Source organism: Mizuhopecten yessoensis, unplaced genomic scaffold (assembly GCF_002113885.1).
Source record: "Mizuhopecten yessoensis strain PY_sf001 unplaced genomic scaffold, ASM211388v2 scaffold10799, whole genome shotgun sequence".
Classification (NCBI taxonomy): Eukaryota; Metazoa; Mollusca; class Bivalvia; order Pectinida; family Pectinidae; genus Mizuhopecten; species Mizuhopecten yessoensis.
Window position 1 is genome coordinate 310,752 of NW_018408727.1, and position 27,541 is coordinate 338,292.

At 35.7% G+C, this 27,541-nt stretch overlaps 2 protein-coding genes across 3 annotated transcripts; one reads left to right on the plus strand and one right to left on the minus strand.

The window, feature by feature from the left end:
• Positions 1 to 1,641: 1,641 nt before the first annotated feature.
• On the minus strand, positions 1,642 to 8,051 carry LOC110462548 (homeobox-containing protein 1-like). The gene is made up of 7 exons (XM_021516535.1): positions 7,658 to 8,051; positions 6,346 to 7,003; positions 6,008 to 6,093; positions 4,777 to 4,938; positions 4,133 to 4,333; positions 3,604 to 3,702; positions 1,642 to 2,811 (listed from the first exon to the last, which is right to left on the minus strand). Exons 2-7 carry the CDS (start codon positions 6,942 to 6,944, stop codon positions 2,630 to 2,632), a joined length of 1,329 nt encoding a protein of 442 aa, XP_021372210.1. The 5' UTR covers positions 6,945 to 7,003; positions 7,658 to 8,051; the 3' UTR covers positions 1,642 to 2,629.
• Positions 8,052 to 8,310: 259 nt separating this feature from the next.
• LOC110462547 lies at positions 8,311 to 26,141 on the plus strand. Of its 2 annotated transcripts, XM_021516534.1 has the most exons (5): positions 8,311 to 9,801; positions 18,450 to 18,684; positions 19,145 to 19,318; positions 20,208 to 20,700; positions 20,920 to 26,141. In XM_021516534.1, the coding sequence occupies exons 1-5, from the start codon at positions 8,659 to 8,661 to the stop codon at positions 20,936 to 20,938; spliced, it is 2,064 nt and encodes a 687-aa protein (XP_021372209.1). In that variant the 5' UTR covers positions 8,311 to 8,658; the 3' UTR covers positions 20,939 to 26,141. The 2 variants fall into 2 exon arrangements, with proteins under 2 accessions (XP_021372209.1, XP_021372208.1); XM_021516533.1 differs by having other exon boundaries at positions 20,208 to 26,141.
• Positions 26,142 to 27,541: the final 1,400 nt, after the last annotated feature.

Below are 27,541 nucleotides of genomic sequence, written 5' to 3' on the forward strand. Positions count from 1 at the left end.
CTTTACAGTAAAACCTTGATATCATGCCCCATATTTATCACTGCAGTAAATTTTGCAGTATGCTTTTATCTCCCACAGATGATGTACAGTGCACTGTCATTAGTTGACTGACCTTGACCTAAAAATCAAAGGCCAAATTAGTGTGAACTTTTCAGTTGTTAATTTTTATACGCCCATCGATAGACGGGACGTATTATGTTTTCACGTGGGCGGGGGCACACATTAGTTTCCGCTCAATAACTTGAGTAATTTTGAATGGATTCATTTCAAACTTAATAGGAAGGTTATTACCATGAAAGCTCGGACAAGTTCGATAACCAAAATTACTTGCCAGTTATTGCCGGAGTTATGGCCCTTTGTAGAATTGCCGAAACAGTTTCCGCTCAATAACTTGAGTAATTTTGAATGGATTCATTTCAAACTTTATAGGATGGTTTATTGCTATGAAAGCTCGGACATTTTCGATAACCAAAATTATTCGCTTGTTGTTAATGGAGTTATGGCCCTTTGTAGAATTGCCGAAACAGTTTCTGCTCAATAACTTCAGTAATTTTGAATAGATTCATTTCAAACTTCATAGGAAGGTTCATTTCTATGAAAGCTTGCACAAGTTTGATAACCATTATCCGCCGCTTATTAAGGGGCCCTTTATAGAATTGACGTACAGTTTCTGCTCAATAACTTCAGGTGTATTTCTATGAAAGCTTGCAATAACCAAAATCATGTACCGTCTCGTGGAACTCTTGTTAATTGTTAGTATTCTGAAGGCTTCTACATCATAACTTTCAAATTGCATTGCAAGTGAGCTTATGTCATGGTGCGGCGTCCGTCGTCCATCCGCTTTTCCTTAAAACAACTTCTTCTGAAGAACGTACAGGTCTAGAGTCATGATATTTGGCTGAAAGCTTCTCGTTGGTAGGAGCCTGACAAAGTTTGGGAATGAAAATGACCATGACCTACTTTCAAGGTCACAGGGGTCAAACACTTCAAACGACTTCTGAAGAAGAACTGAAAGGTATCAAATCTTCATATTTGGCTGGTAGCTTTCTGGGATAGAGCCAGACAAAGTTTGAGAATGAAAATGACCTTGACCTTTCAAGGTCACAGTGGTCAAATGTGTAAAACGCTTCAAACAACTTCTGAAGAAGAACTGAAAGGTATAGAATCTTCATATTTGGCTGGTGGTTTCCTGTGATAGAGCCCGACAAAGTTTGAGAATGAAAATTACCTTGACCTTCTTTCAAGGTTTCAGGTATCAAATTTGTCAAACACTTCAAATGACTTCAAATGACTTCTTCTGAAGAACTGAAAGGTATAAATTCTTCATATTTGGCTGGTTTCTTCCTGTGATAGAGCCCGACAAAGTGAGAAAAAAGAAAATGACCTTGACCTACCTACAAGGTCACACGTGTCAAATATGTCAAACAATTAAATGACTGCTATGACTTCTTAAATATTCAGGTGAGCAATACAGGCCCTCTAGGCCTCTTGTATATATTATCTAATTTAAAAAGTTGAAATTTCCTCTAAAAACCGATATATATTTAAGAGTAAGTTGATTTCGACAGAGCAGGGCAAAGAATATTCACTAATATGGAGAGACTTATCTGGAAATGATGACAAAATAAAAAATATCTGAAAAAGCTTTTATTTCAAAACAAATTTATTGCAATTAATATAAAAGCACCCACTTAAAAAAGTTGGCAGAATCTAAAAAATTCTGTTATCAACATGCATGTACAATGTATTCGATAAATTGGACAAAAACTAAATTGGCTTTGAAAGGAAAACAACTTTATACCCTTTGCTGTCCTTTACAGAATACTGTGAACTGTAATATGTCCATCCCGAGACTTTTTCAAACTTACTCAGTATTGAATTTGCAATATATACTCACTGGCACAACTATCTTTATAATATAAATGTTTACATTGCAGATTGTCTTTTCTTGGGTTCATCAGATGATGAAAAATAAAATTGAGGTGGGGACTAAACCATAAAATTGCCTCCCGAACATGTTTTCATCGGAAAACTCAAATGGTGACTCCCTGTCCAGAATGTCATCTTGTCTTCTTGTCTTGGATTTCTCAAATCCCGACAAATAAACAGGACTACAAACTACAACATTTCCTTCCAAGCTGGAATTCTCAAATGATGACACTAGACTTGTTCACCAATTCACGAGGACTTAATCGGTGGGAGTCACCCACATGTTAATAATTGTTTTGTAAGCGCTGGTTCAGGATCAGCTTCATGGAGACGTAAATCTCATAGTCATTGGCTACATTTCAATGCACACTTTAAAAGAGTATGCCAAACCGAGGTCAGAAAAGCAAACTTTTTAACTGTTATGACATTTTGAAACACTTTTTCATGAATTCAAAAACTAAGTTGGCTCACTTAGATGGTAATCCTGTATATATTGCATTCACATTTGATATTCTAATTAGATGACAATGTTAGGATACTTTTCCTGTCTTTTCGAAAAAACACATCAGTAAATATCTGAATGGAAGAGGTGACCATTAATATTGCACTATCTTGCATCGGGTCATAAATGCACAATTGGGATGGAAAATTTCTAAATTTCCACTTATTCTGATAATCATCTCTTTATGGTAAGGGCTGGTCAGCCTGGTTCACTCTTGATAGAAGGGGAAGTTCGGTCATCGGGTTCATCGGTTTGGTCAGTTACATCATCCTGACTAGGTTCCAGTGGGGACAAAGTCACACCTTCCATGGAAATGTCGAAGCTGATGGGACGTTTGCTGACTTTGCTGGGTAGCACCACCTCTGACTCCGGGATACCCTCTGTAATGTAAGAGACATCAGTAAGCATTAGACTAGACTTAATCGCACCCATCTTTTGTAATGATAGTTCACACACTTCCACCTTCTAAGATGTTGTTAATCCAAGCTTATCCTCTATAACAACATTTTTTTCACACCCTTCACAGGTTTGTCTCCTATTAAGGCTGAGGAAGATCAGCTTGCAGAGGGAGTGCGCATGACAGGACGGACAGGTAGCTGCTTTCTTACGACGCTCCGGTGAATATGAACATTTTGATGATTTCTGAACTATTTTAATCATACTTTGTCACATATTTTAGCAAATGTGTATTTCTGTGGTACCTGTAACGCAGTGGACCCGATATGAACTCTATGTAAAACATATATATGGGTAGAAAACGTAAAGGTAGAAACTCGGACANAGAATAGCATGAGCTAAATTGTGACGACATCAGAATTAAATGATTTAATGTAAATATTATACAAAATATATCTATGCACCACTTGTGCTTTTGCTTATAAACATGCCAGATTACTAATGGGGGATTGGGGCTGAAAAAATAGGAAATCATCATTCCTTATCTTGGAGTGTAATGGAGAAATCTCTAACCCTCTTCTCAGTGGTGGTTTTGATGACTAACCCACAGGTTATACAACAAAAATCACCTCTCGGGTTGGAGATTTTCTCCATCACACCCTGAAGGTAGGAAATGATTTTATTGATTCACACCCATCTACTAGTATATTGACAATCTGACTCACACCACCTTCTGATAAGGCAGTATCTCACCCGTATCGTCCGACATATCCTACCTTCTCTTGCTATTTTCTTCACCTCCTTCCTGCGGTTGGCAAACCAGTTTAGCACCATGTGTGGAGTCACCTTCTCTCTATCATGAAGGGAACGATGTCCTGGAAACCAACAAAGCATATATATTTATATAGAATATTACATGTAGAGTCGAGCACAAAAGTCAAGTATCCATATTAATGTTACTCTGAAGAAAACCTAATTATGTTGTGCTGTAGAGTTGAAACGGGATCTTACATTGCACAACAAAGAAATTAAATTGGTCACATAACCAGGGTTGCCAAAGTCTCACGGTGCGAGACAAAATCTCGTGCTGAGACATCCTAGCTCGCGCATTCAAAAATGTTTTCCCCCCATCTCGCATGATGCTGTCAAAAGTCTCGCATATTGGAAAGCCCAGTGGAGGGAGATCTCCCACACTGGGCTACTAAGAAACTGGCAACCCTAACAGTCTAAGGGACATTAGTTTGACTTTGAAAATGTTGCTCATTAACATACACCAACCAGAAAGAGTTGCTGTGAACAACCTACCCATGTTACTGACAGCCATATTACACATGTGAGAGATGGCTTCACGTTGTTCATGGGAAGGATAGGCATTCTCATTGAAGCAGGTTTCCAGCACCTCAAGGTGTTTTTCTCGGAAGGTGAAGCGTTCTCGTCGTTGATGGGGGATGAAGATTTCCTGACCGTCTGGCAGTTTCACTTTTTGACTAATCATTGGAAGAGCACCTATAATATACAAGATAAAGAACAAAACTATTGCATACCTGACGTCTAAATGGACAATTTCCCCATATTTGAGTAGTTTTCTCTTTGTGTCATTGTCCAACAGCATCCAATGTTTCCATTTCTTGTCAATATTTTCTACCTAACTGAAAACCATTTCAACAGCAACAGCAGTTCAATTCTCTGTAGAAAGAGTGACATCATTTATTGACGGGAAAACAAATTAGATGTGAGCATGAGATTTCTTTCCCTCAAAAAAACCCAACATGATTATCATTTCTCCGCAATGAATCAACCTGTGAAGTATTGGAGCAAACAGGTATGTCCTAATATTTTCTGAGGAGTTCTGATTTATTTCCGATTGTCCTCCGCAGTTTTGATTACATTATACCCCCCTGCTGTTCAATCTAGATTTCTTAGTGCTAATGCCAATTTAATTTACTCACCTGATTGTGTGCTGCCTGGAGAGGATGAAGTTGGTTGAGGTGGGGAATTAGACACGGTTTTCTTGTAGGTGAGGTACCAGGCAAAGACACTCTGCATACAGTGTTGAGGAATACCACTGTATTCTCCCTGTAAAAACTGGGTAGTAGTGGCAAAAGTTTGGCCTGAAACCATACAACAAAGCAGTGTTACATATTTCTGCTTGCACACTAAGGTATGTTATATGATTACTAAAGTTGAACTATATTTTAATTTTAATACAATTGACTCAATGGCCTTACACCTTAAGGTAATAGGTTTGTGTCACCATTTCTCAAAAGAATTTCTTCAAATTTTGTAGTTATATTGCGTTGGAGTAAAGAAAATGTTCTGCCTCAAAAAAAGTATAGGTTGTCAGAATTTTAAGGATTTTAAATGGAAATTTATGTAAAAAGGAGTGAATATTGAAGAAAAAAAATGAAAGACACAATTATTTGCAAAATAATGTCAATAAAAATGATACTGCAATAGATAAGTATTGCATTAATGTATATCAATTTAACAAATGCTGAAATTGTGTTAAATAAATTATCTATAAAGGATAAAAAATTGACATTTTATAATAAAACCATATACACATAATAATTGCATGTAGGAGTTATCTTTCTTGAAAAACTTCCTAGTAGTGAAATAGGTAGCCGGTTTCCTGAAGTACAGAAAAAATGGACACATGTGACTCATTGATAAAAAACCAACTGAATTAATGCCTGGATTGCTTTGAAATACTTTAATATTGAGAGAACACACTGTTCTGTCAATAATAAACATACAATATTCATCAGTTTAAGATTAAACATTAGAATATGCGGACATTGTGATACTGTCTCGATCCTACATTGGATTTTCAACTAGGGATGTACTTCCTATTTCCGTTTATCGATACATGTAAAAGTTGCTCACATTTTATAGAAGTAACATGTACAAACATGCACATTAAAGGTACCAAACTTATAATTATAACCAATTACAACGAGGACCTTCTTTTCAGTAAATACCCATCATAACTACCCATCTATAAGGATGTATTCCTCTGTGAATATGAAAGCCCTGGTACCAACTCAACCCCTATAGTAAATAACCACTTGTCATGTTGTGGCCTTAGTAAATGTTAACACCCTGGTACTAATCCTTCCCTTCTAGTAAATAACCTAGTGTACATGTTGAGGCCCCTCCCACGTCTTGCAATGTACCTACCTGTCATCGAGGCGATCTGTCCCAGCTGTATGTTGTACTGACTCACAAACCAGCGAACCTCATCCCCAGCTTTCTGGACACCTTGCCTGTGAAAGTCAGAAACATATGGGATGTTGATAGAAAAAATGCATACATTTTATTTTGTGGTTGTCTATTATGTATTGAAAGTATTTTCAGAACAATTTATCTATATATATACATGCATCAATACCATTGTTTTCTGCTTCTTCTATTGGTTGCATAGGATAAATGATCTATTTGATTAAATAAAAATAAAATTTGGTTTAAAAGAGTTACATCATTGTTGATATTGAGGAGTGAACAGAAAAAATACCTACTTTAAAAATTCTCGTAGCTCGGTGGCAATTTCTTCAGAGATGTTTGATGCAGATGCTGAGCTGGTGTTGCTATTTTCCTCATCAATAACACAAGTAACGGTGTTGTCTATGTCGTCAACAAGGTCTATTGTTTCAGTGCGTGGTCGCTTAGGGGCCTGACGTTCAGGGAATGCTGGTTGAGAGTGTATACGGGTATTTGCTGTCATCGACACTGGGTACACTGGATTAGGGACTGGATGAGATCGGAAGTTGGGGACGTTGTGTTGATGGGAGGCAGGGACATTATTTGCCTGTGTGGATGACAGTGAGGAATGATCACCTTGGCCTATTATCGAACCAGGGTGACTTGTCCTGGCGATTGTGGACACTGGTGTACGAGGATGGGAGGGTTCATGGGTGTGGTTACGGACCGGCACAGCTGGCTGAGACAGGGACACTGGCACGCTATACAGCAGTCCTAACTCATTGTCTAAACGGTCAAACGAATCAAACGCCTGAGCCACCTCCTCCTTGGTAATACCGCTGTTCCTCAGCCTCCGTATCAACTCAATCTGCTCTATGGAGAACATTTGTCGGCCACCCCCAACACGCCCTGACATTGTCCCTACAGCTCACTGGCTGTATAGCTGCCGCACAGCCCTAGGGCTCTCTGTGTTAACTGAAATCAGTATTTTAATGAGACACATATCATGATATCTGAATTAAACACATACCGACATATTATTTCATTGGCTAAATGTCATGTTGACATGGTATTCAAAATTTATTATGATAACAATACACATACATATACAAGTATGTGTGTGCAGGCACACACCAAATTACAATATGCATTTTAAATGGAAAATCTTCTATAATTTTCTAATGATTATTTATTGTACATAATTAATATAAAAATATATTAAGTTGAAAAAGTATTTCATTTCTCAAAGACGCATGGCATACATTATAATAATGTCAATTTTTTCTTTTTCTAGATTGTATTTTTTTCCAAATATTCAGCATTCTTATATTTTTTCCAATGAACAAATTTTGGGGAAATTAAAAAATATAATTTAAACTAATTTTATTTTAACCGAGGACAGAACACGTATATTTATGTTCCATTTGGAAGAGCACTATGCTTATTATCATTATCAGTACGGTTCAGGCTCTTTATTTTTCTAAAATTGCTCATTATTGCTGATACAAACATACAATAAAAAAATCCATTGTTTGGGTTAACGTTTAACGTTGTTCGCGGTCGGTGACACCTCGTCTGTGCACTCATCTCTTTGTTTGATATCTGTGGTAATAATTACCGGTTACTAACCTGCCGTGAAACACCTAGCTGCAATACTCCTCATTCCTCCTGCATACTTCTGATTCAGGTTAACTTTAATTACTGATCTATTAAAAGACAAAAAACGACTTAACCACGAAAACCTAGTTAGGCGTCTCCATCTTGAATCTCATTACCGAACACGTTGACATGCAAAACGAGGTTATCCACGCTTCGTTGATTTTCTAACACGTGGTTAGCTTTGTTGACATCGGGCTTACCAATGTTCGGTCACTCAGATTAACACAACGTATAAATTACTGGTGTATTATTTAGTACGCATTGTAACAACTCAGTAAATCTTCAGCCTGATGATTGGCTAAGAATGACACGTCTCGTTGATCACGGTCATACAGCGGTTAGACATGATCGAGCAGCTTGTTTATTGCACTCCAAAACCATGTGATAACGAGGGAGGTACATGGAACAGCGTATACAATATATGTTTACAATTGAGATACGATTTTTGGGACAAAGTAACGAACGAAATGTATATTTCGAATAATATGATATAAATTATTCATATTTGGAACTGTTAAGGTAACATAAACAGAACTAATGGTGTTAGAATTAATTTAAAAATAAATCGCTGGAGAATAACGGAATAGCCAAATTTCTTTAGCTTAAGCGACCTTATTGTTTGGTTTCTATGTGCTCGAAAAAAACGTGATCGGTGACGGAAATGTCTAATTGGAACTTCTCTTGAGTGTAATAAGTGCAGAAGACCAAATTGCAGCAACAAATCGAAGGAAATATCAATAATCTGACGCTACCAATGGTGTATTCAATGACAGCGTGCAGGTAATCCGATGTCATGATGATCAGCGCGATTGCTTTCCGAGATGAACTGGGGAGTCGGTATGATTAAGCGACCATACCATGTCTCGGGACTCGTGCAGGCATGCTGGTAAAAGATCCAGGTAGTTTTCTATAAAACAAAGGCAGACTTACAAACACACATAACAAGGTGATTGTTATCATAATACTTAATCATGAATACAGAACAGTTAGATGTGATTGAAAATTCCGTGACTGTGGAAATCAAAGACAAGACAGAAGACATCAACCAGTTTGACTCTGTGTCGAATGTGCGTTCTCAACCGGATAGGTCTAGAGACATGCTAGCAAAACAGGCTCTAAAGGATTCAACCAACACACAACACATGGACAGTAACAAGCGAGTCGAGGGAGGAGGCACCACATACAGCCAGGAAATGGTACCACATATGGCTCCCCCTCAAAAAATGAAAAAAGTGAAGAGGGGTATATTTATTTCCTATTCCCCTGATGCTGGGTTTGTAGAGAGAAAGTTTGTGGTAGACACAGTGCGGCAGCTGAAGGAAAACAATCTTGCAGAGGATATTTGGTTTGATAAGGATGAAAAAAATACTGACAGCCCTGTGTGGTTCTCTCTCCGCATGGAGGCAGTGGAAAAATGTCGGGCTTCCATTCTCTTCTTCTCCCCAAGTTACTTTTCATGTCCTGTGTCGATGTACGAAAGTAAAACACTTCTACAAAGACGAAGACAAGATCCACACTCAGTAGCCATATTTCCAATCATCTTTTCACCTTTAGACAACACAGATATTCCTAAAGACTATTTCTTATTAATTAAACATGCTGTAGATTTAAGTAAGGACCATTTCAAAAAGAGTCTAGCTGAGAAAACGTCAGTTGTGATAGGAGGCATTATGGAAGAACTAGAAAAATATGCCTCCATGAACATACCTCCCACACCTGTGACTCCCCCTGACACGGAATTCACAGAGGAGTACAAAAAGAAGAAGATTTGCCAATGGGGTGCTAGTGACCTACAGGAATGGCTCTTCAATTTGGGAATAAAGGAGTTTTATCGCCAGAGTTTGGCTGAAAATATGGTGGATGGATTTCTTCTAATGTCGCTGACGGACCACGACATGATACAACATCTAGGAATTGACAGTCGCGTTGTCCGCAAAAAAATCATGCAGCAGATTCTTATCACCCTGGACTCGGAACACAAACAAAAGGTCAACTGGCACCTACGAGCTCGCGCTTTACGAGCCAAACCTGATGTCATCTACCTGGTGTATGATCCGGCTGATGTCAGACTTGCACAAAATATCAAAGCTGACCTCAAAAAGAAAAATCTGCAGGTAAGGAATAAACCATACAAACAGATGATATACACATACATGGACTTGTTACTTCAGCGTGTGGTTCAATTTCACAGATCATTATTTTCAAATTTAAAAATCTATGCCGTTACAACACATACATACAAGTATACGAAAGCTTGGCACACTGAGTGGAGCTGTCTGTTACCTGTGCATGTGTCTCTCACAGCAGGGACCATATTTCATTGATCTTTTAATAAATCATACACTGTTCTCTATCCTGTTATAGCAGTGCTGGTAAAAAACTTGTAGAAGAGGTTATCTTAATTTAGTTTCTGTAAAATAAAGTTTACTGGAAACACAAGTCTGACATCTCAATCTTAACTTGAGAAAAACGGTCAAAAGACTGCGATAAAAGTCACAATCTCTGACTAACTATAACAGTCAACAAACTGACAAATAATAACAGTCACAGTCTGACAAACTATAACAGTCACAAATTGATGAACTATAGCAGTCGACAAACTGACTAACTTTAACAGTTATAGACTGACAAACTATAACAGTCACAGTCTGACAAACTATAACAGTCACAGACTGACAAATTATAACAGTCACAAACTGATGAACTATAACAGTCGACAAACTGACCAATTATAACAGTCGAGAAACTGACAAATCATAACAGTCACAGATTGACAAATTAAAACACTCACAGTCTGACAAACTATAACAGTCACAAATTGATGAACTATAACAGTCATAAATTGATGAACTATAACAGTCGACAAACTGACAAATTATAACAGTCGACAAACTGACAAATTATAACAGGCGACAAACTGGCAAATTATAACAGTCACAAACTGTTAAACTATATCAGTCACATATACTGACAAACTATAACAGTCCCACAGATTGACAAACTGTAACAGACACAGATTGACAAACTATAACAGTCACATACTGACAAACTATAACAGGCGACAAACTGGCAAATTATAACAGTCACAAACTGTTAAACTATATCAGTCACATATACTGACAAACTATAACAGTCCCACAGATTGACAAACTGTAACAGTCACATACTGACAAACTGTAACAGTCACATACTGACAAACTGTAACAGTCCACAGATTGACAAACTATAACAGTCACATACTGACCAACTATAACAGTCACAGATTGACAAACTGTAACAGACACAGATTGACAAACTATAACTGTCACATACTGACAAACTATAACAGACACAGATTGACAAACTGTAATAGTCACAGATTGACAAACTATAACAGTCACAGACTAACAAACTATAACAGTCACAGATTGACAAACTATAACAGTCCAAAGATTGACAAACTATTGGTTGAAGGATTACTCAGTGTAGTTTGGATGCCTAAATCATATGGATTGACCGAAACTGAAGACGCCATTGTTTTATTATGTATATCATTTTACGCTAGTCACTCCTCATATCACATTTGAATCAATATAAAACAACAGGTGGCTTAGCCTATCATAGTTTGTACCACCTACTTCTATTTGTACTGTGGATTTTACAGAGATTTACAGCCTTGTCTCGTGATATATCTCTTTGTTGTAAATTTGCAAAAGGCACAAAATAAAATGATTTAAAGTTTAAAAAAATATTTTTCAACATGAAAACATAATTAGTTTTGAGAAATATGTACCTTTTGAGTTTCACAATTTGTAAATGGGTGCAAGTTAAAATCTCATATCCTGTCATAAACAAAGTTGGCATTCAAATCAGCAGTGAAGTTTTTTGCTCAGTTTTACTGCCGAATACAGGCTGTTTTCCCCTTGCTTAAAAGTGTCTTATTTTCCCAAAATGACCAAAAACTGATGAATATTTTCCCAATTTGAATAAAATTAATGCTTCATTTTCCCAATTCATAAAGAAACTGGCTGTTGTAAAATTTTGGTAACAAAAACACTGATAAGATATAAATTGCTCTGTTGGGAACTCTCCTATATCAAGTTATTAGCTCACCAAGGTCACTTAGAGCAGTGATATTTGGCCAGGTAGCATGCTGAGATGAAAAGATATCATGTTCATTCAAATGAATGACCTTGACCAAGTATAGCTTCTAGGTCACATGGGTCAAATGAGTTAAAAACTTTAAACAACTTCCTCTGAATAGTAAAGAGGCTTAGGATGATGTTAATTGACCAGCAGCATGCTTAAATGAAGAGCAATCAAGTTTGTGTAAATTAATGACCTTGACCCATTTTCAAGGTCACATGCTTCTATTGTGAATGACTTCTTGAGAATAAAAAAGAACCCTACTAGGGTGATGATGTTTGGTCATTAGCATGCATGCAAAGATGAAGGGCTATCAAGTTTGTTCAAATAAATGACCTTGACCCCATTTCTAGGTCACAGGGGTCAAATTTGTTGTTGTCAAAATTGTAGAATCCTAGTGACCATGGGCAGTCTGGATTATAGAATTACAGATATCATAAAAAGTGATCAATAAAAATATTCAGTTGATTGTAACATCCAATCCAATTTCCTGACACACACAACAGTATTTAACGACAAATCTCAGACAATCTCCTGCTGTTTCAAGGTTATATACATTTGATGGTTTCCACTTGGGTAATTCACATGTGTGTTAGATTTTTTTCTCATATTTTCGCTCTTGCTTCACATAAAAAAAACACAGGAGAAAAGGTATCAATAAATTACTTGTGTTACAAACATGATCTTCAATAGAAAACAATTAAACACTGTAGGATAAATACACTATATTATTATGAGTTGCAAAAATGTGTCTCAATGTATTTCATATAAAACTGCTGCACACTCGTAACTACATACCTAAGTTAATTTTTACCATTTCTTTAGTACATATTTGACTATGATACTGTTATAATTATTGTTTAGTGACTAAAAATTTATGCAAATATACCATATAACTGTTATACCCATATTTTGAACCCATTATTCATGTTTCATATTTTTCTACAAAATTTTAAAAAAAGTCTTCTTCTCCAGAACTATTAATAGGGTCTGATATTTTTTTTTTCCTTACCAAGATCCCTGTCCCAATGCATTATGGTTTTTCCCTTTAACTTCCGTTTGAATAAAACTGTAGCACAACTGGGCCAGGACAGTTCCGTTGACAAGGTAGCTCAATCGGTTAGAGCGATAGTAGAACAATCTGAAGTCAGGAGTTTGAATCCCTGTCTAGCCCCGCTGATTTCACTCCAACACTATTGTTGATTATGTTTTGTTCATTTCATCTTTATTATTTCTCATAAAAGTCCTGCAGAAATGGTTTACCAAAGCTATAGCAATGCCGTATAAAAGAGTTTCCAATACTTAGTTTCAGTTTTTGGCAGTGGTACGGGGATCCTTAAGTCATAGCTTACAAATTGTTCATTGTTTGACATAGATTGAAAATTCCCTAAACACATATTCAGCAAAGAAAAGAAGATATTTAATTATCAGGGCCTGGATTATTAATTAACTCATTCACCCCTGAAATTTCATAATGAACTATTCCAACTTTTGAATTGGAGGAGTTCAAATGTGTCTACAAGGGTGGATGAGTTAGTTAATCAAGGATGTACTTAAGTTTTGATACAAGGGTGATACTTTGTATTTAATATAAAGGTGACAATAAACATTTGGGTCGGAGATGTGTATATCTAATCAGTAATAGGCCTAGGTGTAATAATACATTGAGAAAGGTTACATACAGAGAGACGATTTCTATTACCCTGTGTTGAGTATATATTTACACAGAAAATATCTGTCTTCAAACATAATACACCGCTATCTCAAACGAGAGTATATGTCAGATGTGACAAGTACATGAGAGATTTACTGGGAACGGTTTAAACTTTTAATATAAGGGTTCATATTTTCTAATTTCCACATGGAGGGGATCAACTGTGGTCCTTACGTTAAAGAACTCTTGTGTGGCCCCAAGTTGATCACAGTCCGAGTTTAATTTACCATATGTTTGTCACGAATCAGTCGTAAGATGTGCTGAAAACATGGAAAGGTACATGCTTTTATATGAGGCCGACAACAGTGTTATTTAGATGTAAAAGTGGTATCCGTCACTTGAGTCTATCAAGCTAATCATACCCTATGTAGGACGTCATTGTGATTGCCCATTGATACCTAAAAGGAGTGCCGGACAAAGCAATACTTTTAAGAGACTTATTTTAAGGCCTCTTGGTGTATTAGCATTAAGACTACATATTTCTTGTATCCTCAGTTTTTGACAGTTTGGTGCGAGTGAAATCTAAAGGAAAATTAACTGTTTGCTAGTTTTGCCCTTTATTGATTTCAGGTTTTAGGTTTAAGTGGTACAGCTGAAAAGTTTTTTCGGCATGACTAAATTGGCTTTGATAAATCATTTATGAAAAGAAAACCAGATGTTGCAGGACTTTTATGAAAAATGATTAAGATGAAATGAACAAAATATAATCAACAACAGTTTTCTTATTGTAAAAACAAATCCCCCAAAAAGGGGGCGGGGGGGGGGGGGCTTAAGATCTAGATTTGAACCCTGAACTTCACGCTGCTAAACTATCTCTCTAACCAGTGGCGTAGCAAATCATTTTTCCAAGTGTATCATCCGTGGTGCGTAGCACCGGAGGAGGGGGAGGATATGGGAGGGGGAGAAAATAGAATTCTACTAGGCCCTAGAAGCAATCTCTCGTATATATTATGGGAAATACTTTTAGTCTGATTATTTATAAGTAAAGCCTGACTTTTTGTATGAATAATGTTGAATTTTGTAGTTTTTTATTTACATAATTACCTTTCGAGATTTTTCAATGTGTATAGACATATTAACACTATACTTTATCGGACTAAAATTTTCAAGAAGATTTTTTTTATTCTTTCCTTTTTTCTGATTATTAAGTCATAAAAAATAAATTATTGAAAAGATATGATACAGAAAAATCATTAAAATATTTGCTTGAGCATAAAGGCATACATGTAAGCTATGCCACTGCTAACCAATTGAGCTACCTAGCCGAAGGAAATGTTGTGGTCCCAATTGTTTTACAGGTATATATCCAATCAAAAGTTAAGGGGAGGTTACTGTAGATAGGGAAAAACACAGCGCAATGGGACACTGGGCTCCTGAAAGAATATTGGAAATAATTTGATGTCTTTATGAATATGGTATGCAGATATCAAATCCTATGTATACATGAACATGTGATATAGCATTGATGGCAAACAAATTTAAGAACATGAGTTTTAAATCCATGTTTTAAATTTTAAAACATTTTTAAAACCTTACAAAAATTTGATGGAGAATTAATTGATTGCCAAATGAGTTGGAAGTACACACGATTTTTTTTTTTTATAAAATAAAAAAATTATGATAGTATACATTAAACATACTTGATGTAAACATGCATTTTGTGACTTTTTGGTTTTATTTTGTGTCCTCTGACAGAGAAATTGCCCTGTGAACATCAAACTTGCTAACAAATAATTCTATTGATATAGCGAACTAATTTCTGAGGCCCACTGGGACTTAGTTTTATTGTATAGAATCTATGTCAAAGGAAAAGTCATTTCATTGAAATGTTTCAACCTTATGTATACAGATCAGTGATCATAGCATGTACGTGTTAGATACCTCGATCTGTGTTAAATGCACACAACAGCTAAAGATGGAATTGCTTTCAGTTGGCATTCATAGGAAACATTTGAATGCTACCATGAATAATGTTATTGTCAACTGAAAGACGAAAGTACTTTAATATTTAGAATAACAATGAAAAGTATTATATTTTTTCATATTTAATACAAATATATGATTTAATGTATAAAAAGGTCTTTTCTGTAGGGAAATTGACTTATGGTTGGTTTGTTGACCAGTGCACTGCATATTTTTAGATCTTATGTTACTGGGCTTTGTCATTCATATTTCTATGATTGCCAACTAAAGGTAGCATTATACAATGGCAATGCCATGCAAATATTTAATAAAACGGTAAAGATTTGTACTATTGTCTTTAATTGAGGCATTGGCTTGGGAAATGAAAATTATATGACAACAAAACTAGACAGATTTCGGAAAAAAGTTCAATTTTCGTTGAAGAATATGATTTCTATTCTATTTTGAAATATGTTTGTTTTTTTGTCTAACAATATGATAATAATTGCTGAATGAATGGTTGTGGGAAGGTATGATCAGGTTAACAGTGGACCTGAAGGTCTGTTAGATGATTACACCTCCAAGTGTCAAATCCACGAACTAATCTACCTTAATGCAGGTGAAACATGTGTATAATCCCGTGTTGGTAAGTGTTCACATGATCCAATAACACGAACCACAGGTCAACTCGACAGAGATTGTAATGAGTTTATTTAACAAAGAATTGTTCACTTTCTACTGGTGTCAGGTCACACTGTTGTTCTAGCTGTGTATGCCTGCCATTTCAAGCCTAATTTATCACTTCATGTATTACATGTACGAGTATATGTCACAGATGGATGTTGACAGTTCGGATAAATTGTTCGTGGGACAACAGTTCATTCAGATTTTCAATGGGTTTCCGATTTCGTGGATCAACAATCGAAGCTCGCTATGGGGTTATGACATGGGCCTTTCAGTCGACAATTTTCTTTTCAATGTGCTCTATCAATTTTCTAAATGGTCCTTGATAAACGTTATTGGATATCAATTTCTCAGCCGCGTGTCTTACCTGTGTAGGCGCCACATGCAGATCAAAGCCAGCCCACAGCTATGGTAGCATAATGTACAAAGTTCAGCTATCAAGCTGTGTAAAATGTAATGTTTTGAATGACAAGAATTTTTGAGTGAAGTCAAGGGTGAATTCAGCCACAATTTTTATACTGCAGACACAGAAATTATCTAGTAAAAAATACACCATTACCAATGTATAAATATGATGACAAAATTTAAAAGAATCCAATTCAAAAATTCTGAAAACTTCATTAAAAAGATAGGAACGTTCTATGGATATGTATGCTACCTCTTCAATATGTATTCAGTATTAATTTTCTGGTTTATTGAAACGTGAAGCCATGCCATATGGTTATTGACTACCCACACAGACACGTAATCAAATAAAAAAAGCCAGTGATCAAAAAGTTGTCACAAAAGGCTAATTTGATTTTAAAAGATATTACTTGTAAAATGATATTACCCGTAAATAAATTTTACCTGTAAATAGATTTTATCGTTAAGTGATCTTTACTGGACATTTTCAATGAATAGGTTTATGTGTTATTATCCTAGATAACAGTGATTGAATTTCATCAGTCTGTTATTGAGGATTAATGTAATTAGTTTCAGAGATTACCTTTTTTTTTCTTTTTTTCTTTTCCAATTTGACTATTGAAAAATAATACAAAAAAGTAACCTTGTGTTTGTGTTGTAGTAATGGGTTTGTATTCCCAATGTTATTGGCTTTAACCCATTCACCCCTTAATTAATATTTCAACTTTACTGACTGGACAAGTCTAGTTTAAACATTTGGGGGTGAATGAGTTAACAGACTAGTGTGCATAACTCAATCAATTTTTGATGATAAAAGTAACTTTTACTCAAGGTCAAGGTCATCAGAAGATTTCCGAATTATATGTTACCAGGTACTCACAGAAACTGAAAAATGTATTTAGTATACATGAATTTGATCAATTAAGGATCTCCATACTGCAAATCTTGCAGTGATTTTATTTACTGACTAATACCAGCTTGTATACTTATGTAGCAGAACTAGACTGGGGAGATCAAAAGGTCGGCGTTGACGACCAGTTAGCTAATTAGTTGAGTGTCCGTCTAGAGTTTGGAGGTTCCTGGTTTTGAACCCGCATCTGGCCATGTATTTTTTCCATCTCTTGTAACAGTAGTGCCTGTGACCATGCAACCCTTGTTTCAAGCATTGAAACCTAAATATATATACCTGAACCTGGGTTATAAATTATAAGTTATATCTTCGGAGGCTAAGACTGAAAAAAGGAGAGAGGAATGTAGCCGAACTGGATTGGGTCAGTTGTCGGCATCCAATTGGTAGAGCCTCTGTCTAGAGTTAGGAAGATCCTAGGTTCAAACCCTGGTCTGGCCGTGCTTTTTTAGGATGTTACCAGTTTCCTGAATTGTAGATGGATAATGACAACTTAATTGTGTTATGACCTATCTTTTCCTTTATTATAGGTGTTTATTGCAAGAGTCTGTTGTGTGAGTTATCTCCCCTGTATTGTAGGTGCATGACAAGGGTCATGAGACCTGTGAAAGTAACCCATGTCCTTCTGTCATGAAAGTCCATGCAGGTCATCAGAATCTATTAGGTTCCTTAAATATCTACAGCTTTTATACGCTGTTGTCAGTATTTCACTACATGTATAAATTTAAGATACTTTTTATCACATAACTCGGAAAACTTACATTTTGACAAGTTTTAAAGCCAAAATGTAGAGGGCTTATAATCAAACGGAAACAGCCATTTTGTTGGGCCGTTCACAATTTATGATGTCACATCATTGTCCATATTATGACGTCACAATCAATTTCTGCCTGGCACAGTCAATGAAAAACACTCCAGGGTATATTACACTAGTGACACTTTTATGCAAAAGTATCACACAGGCGAATTCACTGGATAACAGGCCGATTATGTGATAAATAAGTTGAATCATCTTTGTACTGTAGGTGGTTCACCATGACAGCATGAAGCTAGGAAAGTCCAAGGAAGAATTCCTAAACATCAATGGTCCAGTCATGGCGACTTCGTCCCAAGTTGTTGTGCTCCTGACAGAGGCGTCCACCACCTCTCCGTTTGTCTTCCACGAGGTCTTGTTTGCAGACTGGCTCGGCAAGAAGCTTGTCACTGCCATGTTTAAAAATGTCTGGACAAACTTCAGGGCCTCACTCAAAGCGGTACTGGGTAAGTAAGACAAGAGAGATAATTTTAAAGTCAAATAATAATCATACGGAAAATATCGGTCTACGTACGACATTAATAGAGGCATACAGTATTTGTTTTCATAAAACTTACAACTGGTCAAATATAAGCCCTTCACTGGTAAAAACTGTACTTTCCCAGTGTTAATTTGCCTTACACATTTAATATTTAATATGGTTTGTTTTGTATTATTGTTCACTGTCATTTGATAAATTCCCCGTCATTGTCGAAGGCGAAAAAGGCAAAAGTTTGTTAAAAACTATGGGAATTTTTTTCTAGTATGCAGTGTATGCAAGTATGCAATGTGCAGGGTTTACAATGAATTTAATCTACTGTATTTTTATTTGCTGAAAAGCTGGGGTTGTAGATGATAACTTCTAACATGGATAAATACTGAAGTACTTGTATTTAGCTGTTACAGGAGTTGTTGATATATTGACAGGTGAGTGCCCGTCTGTGGACTTTGAGACAAAGATGTACAATGAGAGTCTAGATGTATTGGAGCACCACATCAAACCCCTGAGGCGAGTTCCCGGTGTCGTCCTGGAGCAGGCCTATCTCAACAAAATGGCAGAGGGCCTCAAGCCTCTGGAGGTTCTTGGCACTGTGTCGCCAGGTATAAATTTAACAGAAAGCAAAAGAATAATTGCAGACAGATTTAAAAATCTAAAATTTGAATATTCTTATTGACAAGTCTATTCTTAACCCTTTCATCCCTATGTAACTTTAATAAACTCTACCATGCATTGATCTGGACAAGTCCATTAGGGTCTATAGTAGTGAAAGGGTTAAATATGTTCTTACTTATCAGCATGTCATACCTGTATACAGGTGTTGATCACCAGGACAAAGTGGAGGAGTCATTACCTAATGAGTATTTGCCTTTAGCCTTGTCCATCTGTCTATATGACAACTTGATAAGACTTAATTCTTACTAATTTAATTTTTACTAATTACTCTGATACAGCACTAGAAGACCAGAAGTCATAAAACTTCATATGTGGTTACATATTGAGGAGTACGACACCAATAAACCAAATGTAGGTCACTGTGACCTATATTGTCTGCTTGACTAGTTATACACCATGTTTAGCACAATTTCTTATCAGAGTTGGAGTGGGGGTATATGTACTGTATGTTTTAAAAACTTTTCATATTTTTAGTAGATGGTAGTTGTTATTCCCTGCGTAATGTTCAGCAATAAGGGGAATGGTAACAACTGGTTCACCAGTTGTCAGTATAATGTGACCGGGCGCAATGCTGTGCTTGGTGCCGTCGGCATAGCATTTTCGTTGAGATAGCACTATGAAGTTGGCATCAGATCCGCGCTATCATAAGGAGGCAAGCACACTAACATACCCTGTCTCCTGCATACACACACGCAAGCAGGCATACACTACATACACGGAGGCACGTCCTTAAATTACATTAGCTGTTAATAGGACGTTAAACAAAATTAAACCAAACCTCATTTGTCGTAATAGTGTTTTTGTGTTTATAAACAGGTGGGGGCCAGTCTCAGTACCATACGGATGGCGAACCTCAGGTATTTATCAGCTACCAGTGGGACATGCAGGTGAAGGTCCTGGACATCAAACAGATGCTAGAGAACAATGGGCTTCAGTGCTGGGCAGACATAACCATGGCGAGCACCACGCAGCCGCGCGGCCACAGCAGCAAGAGTAGTCGTAGTAGCGTCACGCTGCTGGAGGTCGGGGGCGAGACGCTGCAGAGCCAGATCCAGCGAAACATGAAGGCATCGGCTGTCGTTGTGTGCTGTATCACCCCTAAATACCTCCAGAGTGACAACTGCAAGAAAGACCTTACACTAGCCGAGACATTCAATAAACCCATCATTCCCGTCCTCCTCAGGTTCTCTCCCCTTGAGAGTGCCCCGGACCAGGTGCGAAAGATTATCACCAAGTTTAGTTGTGTGGACCTGAGTAACGATCGCCTTTACAAACAGCACATGGCAGTCGTCCTGGAGAGAGTAAAAAAGTATGTAGTTCCGCGTGGGTACAGCTGATTGCTGGTGATATTGACATCAGACTTTCTTGTGATATGTATTTTCTCAACTTTTTTGTTTAATATAACACACTTTCTTAAAGTGTTGAACCCCAACATTGGACTTTGAACATGATAAAGTATGGAAATACCTTGTAATGCACAAGGAATATGACCTTGTACATGTGTGATTTTTACACAATATATTTTCAGATCACTGTCCCGTGAGTAAACACAGGTAAAGAGGTTAACGTAACTAAGATATTTACACAACTAATGAGATCTAATTTAATTTCTTTTCACAAAATTGTCACATGATTACAAATAAATGTATATGTTAACAATCTTTTGAAAATATGTCAGATAATTCCCCTTACAAGGGTAGATCAGGTGAACCAGTTAAGGTTGAAATACTAAAAGCAATTAAAACAATAAATAACAATAAACTTGACCTATGACCTCAACGGTCGTGGAAATTTGAGTTCGGTTTGAAAAATAATACTTTCCTCACTGTTTGAAAACTTTTAACATATAATTTCAGAAGGCATATTAACCCTTTCACCACTATAGACCATAATGGACTCATCCAGATGAATGTATGGTAGAGTCTACTCAAGCTACCTAGGGGTGAAAGGGTTAAAGAACAGTGCCATATTAGTAAAACTAGCTCACAGAAATATGATTATAATGTTCCGTTGGTTATATGAAGCAAATGCTTTGATGAATGTATGTTAATGGTTTATGATGCCACACTGTCACAAAACCCTACAATGCAATGATGTGTGATTGATCTGTACATACATGCACAGCACTGTTTGACACTGTTAATCAGAACTTATCTCTTACTTTAATGCTGTAACATGGTTGTATTATGTGAAAATGGAATGTACTTCAAGGTCATGGCTGTGATTGTCGTTTTCATATTTCCTAGTGTTTGTAATTTCGATGTGTGAATGCATTGGTATGGATGCGCCGTGTGTTCACATTGTATGGTTGGTTGCACGGTAAATTTGAATGTGTTGTGCTAGTCTGTAATGTAGGGATGGTATATAGCAATACTCTAGTTTTTTGGATGTGTTACGGGTGTGATGCGACCTTGGTGAGGAGGTGACGTTGCTAATTAGATTTATTTTTTTGCACAGGGATTGTTTTAGTGTGTACATTTAACGTTGTTAGATCATTTAAAATTAATCTATTTTACAAAAAATAAGTTCTGTACTAAAATTGTATCGATTTACATTCTTGGCTGTGGCAATTATGATATTTTTGTTGTCAATGGAATGGGTTTATTTTAATTTTTTTGTTATACATATTTTTTACCATATGAAGTACAGTATACCGTACACAAGTATATAAAATACCATTATCCTGCTCAATTTCAGTGTTTCCCCAGCATACTGAATTCTGCAATATTTAGCACCAAAACAATTGAAAATTAATTGTTTTGAATGAAATAGAAGCAATTAAAAGCATATACCAAAGTCATATATCTGGTATAAATTATCTTAGAAAATCCTGTGAGATAAACACAACAATACTTGGTCAATTACAATGTGCTACAATCATACTTATAATTACGATTAAACAATACTAAGTGAAAAGTGTTGTGCACAACGTTATTTACAGAAATAATAAACCACTACATAAACTTGTTTGAGGAAATTTTCTGTTGATTTTATAGTTTTGTTTGGCATTTATGACTGTATCAAATCAATAAGGGACTCCCAGACAGACTTTCCTGAGCAATAAAAAATAAGCTATTTTTTCAACATTTTTTTGTAAAAAAATAATCACAGGTAAAAATATTTTTTTTTTTTTTGTAATCACTTTCAAAATAATTTATTTTCTTAGTTGCTAGCTATAAATAATATGTTAACAGTATGTGTTTTCCAATAAAAGTGAGAAAAGAGCTAAATATGTATGTACACTTGGTACAATGGAAAGATGTCAGTCCAGACTATTTTATGTATAATAGAATCTCATATGTCAGACCTCTTTTGTTTGTGTGTAATTTGGAATCTCAAAAAACAGACCACCTTGAATTGTGCGTAAAGTGAAACCTTGTTAGTCTGGACCCTTTAGTTTGTATGTAAAGTAGTAACTTGGATGTGAGGCAGCTGATGGTTTGTGTGTTAAATGAAACCTTATGAGTCTGATATGTTTGGTTGGTATGTGAAGTGGAGCCTTTGGATTGTGTATGAAGACGAACCTCAGAAGTCTGACTAGTTTGGTTTGTGTTATGTGGAACCTCAGAAGTCTGACCTCATTTGTTTGTGTGTAAAATTTCTTCTAACCCTGACTATTTAAGATTGTGAAAAATCTTGGAATATCAAAATTTATCACTTTAACAAATTATTCGAGGGAAAATGTGTTTTCACTCTATTTTCAGTTGCCCCTTGCACGCTTTTCTGCGATTGTTGTTAGTGTATACTAAATCTATGGACGTTCAGGCTCTTTTACATGTATTTAAGTTTATTTTTGTATAAGAAAAATATCCACATTTAGTTTTATAATACAAAATGAATTATTAATGAATTAATGATATAATTAGTTCATTGTTTGCTGTACATGTATTTGACAATTGTTATACAACTGGTGATCTTTAAGTTTTCTAAAAAAAAATCGTTTATAAATCCTGTGTTGCATTTACCAATGCGATTCTATTTTTTGTGGCAGCAGTTTGCAAGATCTTCCTTAAAATAGAAATATTCTAATGACTGAATAAAATTGCATCATGAATTTATACTTGTAGTACCAATTCAGTCTTTAGACCAATACCATATCAGAAAGAAATTAATGCAAAACATATCAGGGCTAGCAGAGCAGTAGATAAGCCCCCCTCCCCATTTGGCAGAGATATTTAATATTGATGAAACTGTTTTAGTAAATAATATCAAAGTTTTAATTGATATACAAAGTATGTGTAAAACACATTGTTTGTGTATAAAGTAAAACTTTGATATTAAGTACATCTAAACTTATGAATCTTATTGAAGGTAATATAGTAAATATATATTTCTTTTGTATAAAACTCTGTATTATTGTAAATGGGAAAGCAAATCTAAGTCGAAAGAAAAGCTGAACAGATAGGAACTCTCCTTCGTTGGAGATACAAAACAGAGCAATGTGACTTTCTACCTTAAGCAACATAGCGATACAATTTCTTATTTTGGCTTGCTTGAGTGCATTGTTAAATATTGAACCAGTAGATATGTATTTGTGATATTTTATCAAAAAGAAGGAGGCTATAGTCATAAAAAAAAATTGTGTTTATACTCAAGTTGTGTGATCATATCATCTTCTTGTAATTTACAGAGATCTTGTAACAAATTCAAAAAGTAAATCACAAACTTAGGAAATATTGACGTTACAGCTCTCAGTGAAGCACAACAAAAACGGAATAACTTTATGTACTTTGTTTTAATTATTGTAGCATTTGAGATTGATCACAGAATCTGAGTTGTGTTGAGCATGATAATGATTTTATGGCTACAGGCCCAGAGCCAAGAATATGTTTTATTAATCAATAATGTGTTGTCAATTTCATGATGTCTTCCACTGTTTTTGTGATAATATTTTTGTGATAGTTATATGTTTTTGTTATATCATTAATGAGAATTTTCAACATGTTATTTACAGGTTATATGTCTCATAATGGCCACCAACTTGGATAATTGTTTCAAACTCCTATGGATTTTAGGATTGAATTTTGGATGATACAAATAGTATGCTTTGACTGGAAACCTGATAATTGTTGTAAACTTATAAAGACTGTATCTTGGACAGAGTTAACCAAAAGTCAGCAAGGCTCACCAAATGTTTACTGTTGAATGGCGTAGGCCTATTTAAGAGCTTCGAGAAAAACCTAACACGAGAAAACCTAACACGTCTCTTTTTGTGTGTGTGTAAACCACCTGTAATTTCCAAATTTGTTTGGATTATATACAATCGCATTGAGCTTTACATAGTGTGTCACTTTAAAATAAATGAATGAAGGGAGATAATGCTGTTTTGGCATTCAACACTTGTGGTTTAAATACAGAAGATTAATAAGAATTTATATGTATATTTTGTACATGTGTGTATGAAATTCTTCAATAAATAGGGGATTCCCATTTTATTGTGTGCAAGTGTATTAAACCTTAATTTCAATAGGGAATTGCCTTTGTACTGTGTACACGTATAGGAAACCTTCCAATAGAAAGAGGGTTCCCTTTTAGGGGAATGCTCTTGTATTGTGTACAATAATCAAATAGGAGATTCCCCTTGTATTGTTTACACATATGTGAAACTTTCCAATAAATGGGGGATTCCCCTTGTATTGTTTATGCATATGTGAAACTTTCCAATAAATGGGGGATTCCCCTTGTATGTTGTACTAATATGTGAAATTTTCCAATAAATTGAGGGGATTCCCCTTGTATTTCGTACACATATGTGAAACTTTCCAATAAATTGGGGATTTCCCTTGTATTTCGTACACATATGTGAAATTTTCCAATAAATGGGGGGGATTCCCCTTGTATTTCGTACACATATGTGAAACTTTCCAATAAATGGGGGATTCCCCTTGTATTTCGTACACATATGTAAAACTTTCCAATAAAAGGGGAATCCCCTTGTATTTCGTACACATATGTGAAACTTTCCAATAAATGGGGGCTCCCCTTGTATTTTGTACACATATGTGAAACTTTCCAATAGATATGGGATTGCCCTTGTATTGTGTACACATAAGTGAAACTTTCCAAGAAATACCGGATTCCCCTTGTATTGTGTATATTAAATATAGGGGATTCATGTAAAAGCTATATTTATATATATATAGTTTATAGTGATACTTCTGCTATTGTCTATACCAGTATGAAATATACAAGGTATATAGGGAATTCCCAATGTATTGTCTACGTGCCATTTTGAATAAATATGGAATTCGACTCATATTGTCTGCACCTGTAAGGAATATAGAAGATAAATATTGTGTGAAACGTGAGATAGATAGGGAATTCCCCTCCAATTGTATGTCTTAACGTCTGTGAATTATCCAAGATAAATAGGGAGATTCCCATACGTCTTTTTACATGTGTGCGAAACGTGAAATAGACAGGGAATTCCACATGTATTGTCTATACGTCTGTGAATTATCCAAGATAAATAGGGGGATTCCCATACTTTGTTTACGTGTGTGTGAAACGTGAAATAATTTCGACAGGGAATTCTCCATCCAATTTATAGAGAATTATTGTGTATGTTGAACAAAAATAAAACCAAATATGAAATAGACAATTATGTGTGATCATAGACCAGAGTGTTTACTCACCCTCTCCGTATTTTTTGATTGTAAGATATAGGTCTATAGATCTATTTCATTTAGAGTCAAAATTATTATTATATTACGGTATTCCTGACAATAAAAAAAACTACCAATCTATAAATGATGCATTGGTTTTCATTTGTTGACGAAGAAAACGTATGGCACATTCACCTTCAATTTTAAAATTGCTCCAAAAATAATGCAGATTTAAAACATCGGTCTCCGCATGTGACGGTGGTTAGTGATTTCGGAAAAGCTACTTATATTGCCAGATTGCAATTTCAAACCGTCGGCACTTTCCGTAAACGAAGAAATATCGGAGTATTTTCTTGTTTATAGACTTTATTTAAAAAAAACAACTAATAATTTATTTTTTAAGTTCTAAACTAGATGGAGATAAGCTAGTAGTAAATTGCAGTTTAGAAATTCTTCTTAAAAACTTGGGAGCTGGTAGCCAGTTTATCTTGTTTACAGAAAGTGCGGACTTGAAAAAATACTTGAAAAACAATAGAGCAACGGTTTAAAAGTTATTTGAAGTACACCGGAGCGTTTCCACAAAGGGGAGTTTATGAGGACGATTTTCTAATGACAGCCAGTGTCAGTTCAGTATAACTTTAACTGTTATGTGTGTGTGTGTGAGAGAGAGAGAGAGAGGTGGCCACTTTCTTCTTTTTTAATTAACTGTTATGTGGAGAGAAAGAGAGAGAAATGGGAAAAAAAACACCATTAAGGTGGCCGTTTTCATCTTTAATAAGACTAGCAATTAATTGCAAGTTGTCACGAGAACTCAGGAGACCGCATTTCAGACCTTTTCAAACTTCATTTCTGTTCCTTGACGTCTTCTAGGCCTCGTGCTACGCCTACGCAACATGCATATATTGTACAATACTGAGTCACTCGTGAAACAGTTAAAAGTAGTATTTTCCGTAGTAGTAAAATGCAGTTGAGAAATTCTTTATAAAAACGATCTCGTTTACAGTAAGTGCGGACTGTTCCCGATTGAGATTTAAATTTGCATTTTTATATGAGTATAGAAAATGTACTTGAAAAACAATAGAACCACGAGTTAAAAGTTATTTGAGGTACAATGGAGCGTTTCCACAAAGGGGAGTTTAAGAGGAAGATTTTCTAATGACAGCCTGTGTCAGTTCAGTGAAACTATAACTGTTATGTGTGCATTTCAGACCTTTTCAAACTTCATTTTTCATGTTTTTGTTCCTGGATGAGGTCTGTTAGGCCTCGCAACATTGTGAAACAGACGTTTCCGTCACTACACGATTGGTCCACGAGTATGATATAAAGACCTCTAAGTTACTGTAAGCATGGAATAGTAAGATAAGTCAGTGTTGTAAGAGGTGGGGCTCCAAAGTGATCCAGATTTTATACAAGGATTACATTATAACTATTGGTAGATACACGAATACCATCATTTTGGGTGACATATTTACCGGAAGTTGATCTTAACCGATAAAACGTGTAATGTTCTATTAAACACATCAGTTCAGATCCAAATATAGTTTT